This window comes from Rhincodon typus, chromosome 2, assembly GCF_021869965.1.
Source record: "Rhincodon typus isolate 14 chromosome 2, sRhiTyp1.1, whole genome shotgun sequence".
Taxonomy (NCBI): Eukaryota; Metazoa; Chordata; class Chondrichthyes; order Orectolobiformes; family Rhincodontidae; genus Rhincodon; species Rhincodon typus.
The window spans coordinates 9839253-9848303 of record NC_063333.1 but is presented as its reverse complement, the minus strand read 5'-3'; the positions used below and the strand labels follow the sequence as shown (position 1 = coordinate 9848303).

General features: G+C 50.0%; 1 protein-coding gene across 1 annotated transcript; it reads right to left on the bottom strand.

The window, feature by feature from the left end:
- Positions 1-258: 258 nt before the first annotated feature.
- LOC109923397 (5-beta-cholestane-3-alpha,7-alpha-diol 12-alpha-hydroxylase-like) lies at positions 259-1988 on the bottom strand. The gene has a single exon (XM_020523426.2). The coding sequence runs from the start codon at positions 1777-1779 to the stop codon at positions 259-261; it is 1521 nt and encodes a 506-aa protein (XP_020379015.2). The 5' UTR covers positions 1780-1988.
- Between the last annotated feature and the right edge of the window lie 7063 nt (positions 1989-9051).

Genomic DNA, 9051 nt, shown 5'->3' with positions numbered 1-9051 from the left:
CAGGTCCGGGTCCGGGTGGGAACATTGAGGGGAGGGGCCGGGACGGGGTGGAGCCGACGAAGAGGCGGGGCCGACAAGGGGGCGGGGCCAGAAGGGGAAGCGACGGGGGCAGTAAGGGAGCGTGGACGTGGGCGGAGCCAGAAGGGGAAGCGGTTCTGTTTGGTTGGGGGGAGAGGACAAGCGAGGGGGCGTGGCTAGTAGGGGCGGGGCGGTGTCGGTGAGGGCACGTGGGCGGGGCCGACAAGGGCCCGCGGAGCCTCAGAACCGCAGGCGATACCGGAAGCGGACTTCGTGGCTGGGCTGCATGATGCCGAAGCCCCAGCGCTTGCGGTCGATCGGCGGGACCGCGTCCTCGGGCTGCAGCAGCTCCATGTCGAAGTAGATGAGCATGAGGAAGATGAACTGCTTGAGCTCGTTCACGGCGAAGAAGCGGCCGGGACACATGCTGACTCCCGCTCCCCACGGCATCGAGTAGTACTTGAGGCGGTGGCCGCCCTTGTAGAAGTCGGTCTTGCGGAGGCCGCCGGGCTGCAGGAAGCGGTCGTAGCGGAACTCGGAGGGCTCCGGGTGGATCTCCGGGTCTATCTGCAGGGATAAGTAAGGGAAGAGGGCGAGGCGGTCTCCCCGCCTCAGGTGGTATTCGCGGCCGTCGTGCAGCTGGAGCGCCATGTCATGCAGCACGGCCCGGATCAGCACGGGAGCGGTGGTCAGCCTCAGGCTCTCCTCCACGGCGCTGTCGAGCACCGGGCACTGCTGCAGCATGCGCGTGGTCAGGCGGACAGGAGGTTTGCCGGGCCCGGCCTCTTGGCCGCTCTCCCGCAGCATGTTGTCGGCCTCGGCCCGCACGGCCTGCAGGGCGTCGGGACGCCGGGCCAGGTGGAGGAGCAGCCAGAAGGCGGCCGGCCCGGTGTTACCCTGCGACGCCCACAGCATCAGGAACATGTAGCGGTTCTGCATGTCGGTCTTCACGCCTTGCTCATCCAACTGGCGCCGGCGCTCCGCCACCCAGCTGCTGATGTTCTCCCGGTACCGCAGCTTGTCGACGGACAGCGCCTCCCAGAAGTACCGCTTGAGCCTCTCGGCCTCCAGCTTCTGCCTCGGGAGCAGCATGGCGTAGGCCAGGCGCGGAAAGAGGCGGTCGTAGCGCCGGAACTCATTGAAGAGGGTCTCGGAGCCCTGGCGGTCCAGGAGCCGGCCTGTGCTCTTGTCACCACCGGGGTCCTGCTCGTTACCGAACAGCGAGAGGTAGCCGGCTCGAAAGACGATGTTGTAGCAGAAGTGGAAGAGTCCGTCCTCCCTCCACTCTCCCTTGTGTAGCCCTTCCAGCATCAGGTTCTGCAGGTTCAGCATCATGGACTCGGTCAACTCCTCCAGGCCATCTCCCATCAGGTACTTGTGGCTGATCACCTCCAGCAGCTGGTGGTCGTCGACCCGGGCGTGGTAGCCGAACACCCGCGCCACCAGCTCGACGGCGAACTTCTGGAAGTCCAGCTTTCCCCGGGACGCCTTCACCACCGCGCCGTACGAGTGCGGCTCCATCAGGAAGGTCACATAGTCGCCGGCCAGCTGCACCGTGAAGATGTCGCCGTGCTTGCTCTGCATCCGCCGCAGGAACTCCGCCGTGTCCTCCCTGAACGACAGGACGTGGCCCAGCCAAGGCAGCCATCCCCGGTCCAAGGGGGGCTCGTGCGGCCGCCGCCTTCTGAAAGCGCCCGCCCAGTACAGCAGGGTGAGCAACAGGGCGCCCAGGCTCAGCAGAACCGGCAGCAAGATAACCATGTTCCCGGGCTGTCGCTGTGTCTCCGCTCCTTTGCTTGTCTACAGCTCAATCTTGGCAATGTATTCCACTCCAAGCCAGTCGCCTTTTACTCGCTGACCCTGGCAGCCAACTGCTGTGGGAGGGGTTGCACTGCTTTAATATTAACTACAGCATTTACCAGTTCAAATTCTTTCGTACAAACAAAAAGCACACAGAACTGCAAATGTTGGAAATGCAGAAACAAAATCAGAATGTGCAGGAGAAAACCACAGCCGGTGTGACAGCATCTGAGGGTAGAAAGCAGAGTTAATATTGCAGATCCAGTGACCCTTCTTCAGAACTAGCTATCCAGTTCTCAGTTACATATGAGTACAGGATCTCAGAACTCAGTTCTGAAGTAGGGTCCCTGGACTCAAAACTTTAACTCTGCTTTTTCTCCACAGATTATCCAGCCCCTGCTGAGTTTTCGCAGCAACTTCTGTTCATGACCAATAAGTACATTACATTTCACAATCAGAGGCCATCTGTGGGGGAGGCATTCTATTCCACCACATGACTATCCTTGAAGGGCAGGCCTTCCCTAACCCCATACTTGAAGGAAGCTTAAATAAAAGCAAAATGCTGAGAATCTGAAACAAACATAAGAGAGTGCTGGAGAAACTCACTGGCTCTGGCAGCATCCGGAGAACAAAACAACAGATAATGTTTCAAGTCCAAAGTAACTTCTTCAGTTCAGGCACCTGTAAGTTTACTGTACTTACGGTTTTTAGTGTCCAATAAAGCTGAGTAGAATTGTGAGTTCAGGTTGTGGATCCTACGAAGAATAAAAAACAGGAGAGGTCCTTTGCAGGTCTGGGAGAGGGAGGCTCTGAGTTGGGGTAGGCTTGATTGTAGTGTCTGGAGATGCCGGCGCATTGCTGCAAGTGTGTGTTTCAGGAGTCGCAGGGAGAAATGCTTCTGAAGGATCTCAATGCCACTCTCTCTGGGACTCCCTTGTCCGCTCCAGACTCCCCTCCAGCCCCACCACCCCTGGCACTTTTCCCTGCAACCGCAGGAAGTGCTACACCTGCCCCCTACACCTCCCCCCTCACCCCCATCCCAGGCCCCAAGAAGACCTTCCACATCAAGCAGATGTTCACCTGCACATCTGCTAATGTGGTATACTGTATCCGCTGTTCCAGATGTGGCCGCCTCTACATCAGGGAAATCCCCCTACCGCATCCCAAAACCAGCCCAGCTCATCCCTTTCTCCCACCTATCCCCTCCTCCCACCTCAAGCCCCACCCCCATCTCCTACCTACTAGCCTCATCCTGCCCCCTTGACCCGTCCGTCCTCCCTGGACTGACCTATCCCCTCCCTAACTCCCCACCTACACTCACCTTTACTGGCTCCATCCTCACCTATTTGACCTGTCTGTCTCCTCTCCACCTATCTCCTCCTTTATCCATCTCCGATCCACCTCCCCCTCTCTCCCTATTTATTTCAGAATCCCCTTCCCCTCCCTCATTTCTGAAGAAGGGTCTAGGTCTGAAACGTCAGCTTTCCTGCTCCTCTGATGCTGCTTGGCCTGCTGTGTTCATCCAGCTCTACACCTTGTTATCTTAGTGGATTATTTGAAATCTTTGACTAAGGCTACAGTGCGTGACTTGGAGAAATTGCAGTTGGTATTGTACAGTAACATTTAGAATTAAAAGGAGTGAACCTTGAAATTGATGTCACTGCTAGAATCAGCTAAGAGTCAGTAAGAAGTGAGGGGAAAAAACTTCAAATGTAAGAACTTTGGACAACAGAATTGCAAAGGGGAAGTCGGGGGAATAAAAGGGAAAAAGAAGGAATTAGAAAGAGATGAGGAAACCAAAAGAAGAACAATCTTCAATTCGAAACAAAGGGGAAATCGGGCAACGTGATTCGGGTCGAGAGAAGCTCACAGTTTGTCCAAGATGGCGGAGTAGGCCACTCCAGCCAGAGCTCCTTCGCTCTGTCTGTTTTAATTCTCCGTTCCTTCTCTCTTTCTCCCCGTTCCTGACCCCTTCCCCTTTTGTTTTGGTATTTCCCCCACCTTGGTGTTTCTTAACCTTCTCCTGCCCAGGTATGTTCCTGAGGCACGGGGGGGAAGATCGGAGAGGCGACAGTATCTACGGCAATGGCGTCAAGAACAGGCAATTGAGGTCTCTTGGAGAGTAAGCTGAGAGGACTCGTCAAAGACTGTTGAACTTTTTAAATTTATTCCTTTTAAAGTCTTTATTTTCCTAGTTTAAATTAATAATGTTAACCATTGCCTTATTTTTCTACTTATTCTACGAAGTCATGCTTATGACTTTGTACCTGAGTTAAAAAGATAAGAGAAACAAAGTTTTTGCACCTTGGTATCTTAAGATGGTTCCTTCTGGGGTGAGATTATAGACTTTTCACTATACTCCTAGACATGTGTATGTGTAACAGTAAAATCTAAAGGAAAACAAAGAAATTATGGCTTGGGGCATAATTCTGATTCCATTAAGGGATTTTATTTAACTAAATATGTGTTTAGTGCCTGACCTTAAAAACAGCAATGTAGAAGTGGCTAAAAAATGTTTTGGACTTTATTGTTCCATAAATTCTGATAGATACACTTATGAATGTGTATACTAGTTTGTCAGAAGAACATTCTGCAGACTGTGAAACTATTAAAAAAACAACAACAACATATATAAGCTTGTCCCTGAAGCTTACCAATTATTATTCAAGGCTACAAGAATGAAATCAAATCAGACATTTATAGAATCTGCAGTAAATAGAGATGCTGTGAGATCATAGAATCCCTACAGTGTGAAAGCAAGCCATTCGGCCCATCAACTCCATACCAACCTGCCGAAGGGCATTCGACCCAGATCCATCCTCTACCCTATCCCTGTAACCCTGCATTTCCCATGGTTTACCCACCTAGCCTGTACATCCGTGGATGCTATGGGCAATTTGGCATAGTCCAAAGACATGTAGGTTAGTGGCTTGGCTGTGGAAGGAAATCCTTGCAGAAATGGAGACAATGTGTAAAACTCCACACAGGCAGCTGCCCAAGTGTGGAATTGAACCTTGGTCCCTGACACTGAGGCAGCAGTGCTAACCACTGTGCTGCCCAATCAGTGGTTTCGATCGATGAAGTTTGAAAGAGAATTGTAAATATGGAAGAATTCTGAAATAGTATCTGGTCATCCTCCAAACTTACTCATATGAGCATCAAGTATCAATGACCTGAGAAGTGGCAGTTCTGGCAAACCTATGACATTAGTTACATGTGGGGCAATAGTCATATAAGAATTGTAATAATCATCTCTATAGTTTTACTACTGTACAGATTGCAATGTGGAGGAAAATAAACTTTAATAAAAAGACCAGTTGAATGCCTCATCTATATCAGGGTTTAAACAAAAATCTGTGTCAACCAGGTTTCTTAATAAACACAATTCTGGATTTATTATCAAAACAAAACTTATTCAAAGATGCAATGATTGGTTAACATACTAGGTCAATATATAGAAGTATTAATATTCCAAAACACACAGACTCTCCCTCTCTCCAGAAAAAGAGAAACAATTGTAGAGATTGTATTTCTGGAAAAAGCCAGTTCAGCCAATAGGTCACTCTTAAAGACAAAAGGATAAAGTATAGGGTGTACCAGAGTCTGTTGCTGTGATGTTTGTCATGTGTGGTCATTTCACTAATCGTGCATGGTTGCCTAAGGTTTTCAAATAGATTTTTGTTTGCTCAGGAAATAATCTTTGGACATTCTTTCAATAGAACATAGTACCTTACAGGAACGGACCCTATGGCCCACCATGTCTCTGCCAACCATGATGCCATTCTAACTGAATCTTACCTGTCTGCAGATGTTCCGTATTCCTCTGTTCCCTGCCTGTTCACGTGTCTATCTAAAAGTCTCTTAATTGTTATTTATGTATCTGCTGTACCGCCTTCCCTGGCAGTATGTTCCAGATACCTACCACCCTCTGTGCAAGAAAAAACTTGCCTTGCGCATTTCCCTTAAACTTTTCCCCTCTCATCTGAAACCTGCGTTCTCTACTATTTGACATTTCCACCCTGGGGAAAATGACTGATTATCCACCCGATCCCTGCCTTTCACAACTTCATACACTTATTATCAGGTTGCACCTCAGCCTCCAATGCTTTAGTGAAAAAAATCCAAATTTGTTCAACCTCTCCTTATAGCTAAAACACTCCAATCTGGGCAACATCCTGGTAATCCTCTTTTGCACCCTCCCCAAAGCCATAAGACCAGAAGATATCGGAGCAGAATTAGGCCCTGCTCTGCTCTGCCGTTTGATCACGGTTGATATGTTTCTCAAACTCATTCTTCTGCCATCTCCCTGTATCGCTTGATTCCCATAACAATCAAAAACCTATCTACCTCTGACTTAAATATACTCAATGACTTAGCATTGACAGCCCTCTGCGGAAATAAGTTCCACAGATTAACCACTCATTGGCTGAAGAAATTCCTTAGTTCTAAAATGTCATCCCACTCTGAGGCTGTGTCGTCAGGTCCTAGTCTCACCTACCTGTGGAAGCAAGGTTTAAGCTTCTAGCTTAAACAACATAATAACGCATATAAGGCTCTCACTGTCTTCTATCCATTCGGGACTTTGACAATGGTAGCACTTGGAACTCTATCTCAGATTCCATGATATGGGTCTCACGAATGCCAGCTGATGGTGAAAAGTCTGATGACTGGAACAAAGTTTCTGATATTAATACTATTCTGAATCTAAGATTACATGCTCAATCTCCATTTCGTAATGACTGCTATACTTTTCCAACCTCCAAAACAGGCTGAGAATCAAATCCAGGTGGCCCCATGTAACTGCAAAACAGAATAGTTCCCATAGGCAATTCAGTGTCATGCGGTTGCCTCTCAGTCAAATTATGCTGTTTTTGTATTAAGCCTGCTTTTCCATGTACTTTACTTACCTTCAATTGCTCATTGCCATCAGCAGTTATCCCTTAATGGTCTGGATTTTAAGCCCAACATGACAAACTCCTGCAGAGATGTCCTGTAGCTGAGATGACTGACCTCTAACAAACACAACAATTTTCCTATTTGCCAGCTGTGACTTCAACCAATGGAGAGTTTGCCTCCTGATACCCATTGATTCCAGTTTTGCTAGGGGTCCTCGATGCCACACTTGGTCGAATGCAGCCTTGATATCAAGGGCTGTCACTCCCACCTCACGTCTGGAATTCAGCTCTTTTGTCCATGTTTGAACCAAGGCTGTAATGAGGTCAGGAGCTGAGCGACCCTGGAGGAACCCAAACTGGGCGTCACTGAGCAGGTTATTTCTGAGCAGGTGCTGCTTGATAGCACTGTTGATGTCACCTTCCATCACTTTATTGATGACTGAGAGTAGACTGATGGGCAGTAATTTGACTTGCTTTTTTATGTGTACAGGACATACTTGGACAATTTTCCATATTGTTGGTAGATGCCAGTGTTGTAACTGTACTGGACAGCTTGGATAGGGAATTGGCAAGCTCTGGAGTACGAGTCTTCAGGCCTCTGGCCGAAATGTTGTTAGGGCTGTAGTGATTCTGGTTTGCAATCAGTAATCTGCTGATTTTTAGGTGGTTCGAATCACCCCCAGATCCAATGGGTCGGCCAGGGCAGTCGGGTTTGTGGATTTTGGGAAGGAGATAGAAACAAGTGGTGTGGGGTTAGGGAACGATGAGGTTGGAGGCTGTGGGCGGGAGGTCAGCTGAGGTGATAAGGTTATAAATGGTCTGGGAGGTGATGTTTTGGTGGTCAGGGGTGGGGTCATGATCAGGGGGGCAGTAGGAGGAGGTGTCGGAGAGTTGGCGCCTGGCCTCTGCGATGTAAAGGTCAGTGCGCCATACTACAACTGTACCTCCCCTGTCCGCGGGTTTGCTGGTGAGGTTGGGGTTGGAGCGGAGGGAGTGGAGGGCTGCACATTCTGTGCGGGAGAGGTTGAGGCAATCGATGTTGCGATGACAGTTGGAAATGAAGAGGTCGAGGGAGGGTAGGAGGCCTTGGGGTGGTGTCCAGGAGGATGGGGTGTCTTGGAGGCGGGAGAAGGGGTAGAGGGTGGGTTAGACTCGTGGTTAAAGAAATAGGCGCGGAGGCGGCGTAAAAACTGTTTGACATCCAGGTGTGAGCGGTATTTATTGATGTTCGGGTAGAGGGGGATGAAGGTGAGTCCTTTACTGAGGACTGACCGTTCATCGTCAGTGAGAGGGAGGTCTGGAGGGATGGTGAAGACCTGGCAGTGTTTGGGGCTGGGCTTGGCTGTAGAGCTGGTGGCTGTGGGGGTGGTGGGCGGAGCGGCGTCGGCGGTGGGCAGAGCAACATCGGCAGAAGTGACATTGTCCTTGATGTTGGCAGCATCGGCAGGGTTGTCCTTGATGTTGGTGTCGTTTTTGGATTCGGCAACGGAAGCAGCAGCGTTCGCAGTGTGGATGGCGGTAGCGGTGGTATGGCTTGTGGTACCGTAAATGATGAGACCGGCATCAGCGGATGTGATGAGATCGGTGGTGTCCGCAGGTAATGCAATGGTAACCACATGGTCAATGGCACCAGGCACATTGTCGGGGAGGTGCTGGGTGGGGTGGCAGGCACCAGTAAGTTTGGAGTACTTACGGTTTTTAATGTGCGATAGGGCAGAGTAAAATTGTAGGTTGAGGTTGTGGATCCTGCGAAGAATGAAAAACAGAAGAGGTCCTTTGCAGGTTTGGAAGAGGGTGGCTCTGAGCTGGGTTAGGCTTGATTGAAGGGCCAGGAGATGCCGATGCATTACTGACAGCCTGTGCTTGAGGAGCCTCAGAGAAAACCATTTTTGGAGGATCTGTGTATGTAGCGGTTGTCGCAGTCAGGGCCAAATTGCGTTTGCCTGAATGTAGATTGCAGTCCATTGGGGATGATCTGGTTCCAAAGGCAATGTGGCTCTAGTACCTGGTTTGCTTCAGTATGTGTTCGAGCAGTTTCAGGGCTGAAGAGATTACCAGAGGGTTGCAGTGGGAGAGAGATCCACTGAGGTCTTTCTGGAGGGAGGGGGATAACTTTTTCAAGGTAGGCATCCCTAGAAGAGGCTTCGCAGTGAAGTTATAACTCACTCAGAGATAGTAAGAACTGCCGATGCTGGAGTCAGAGATAACACAGTGTGGAGCTGGAGAAACACTGCAGGCCAGGCAGCATCAGAGGAGCAGGAAAGCTTATGTTTCGGGTCGGGACCCTTCTTCAGAAATGGGGGAGGGGGAAGGGAGCTCTGAAATAAATAGAGGAGGG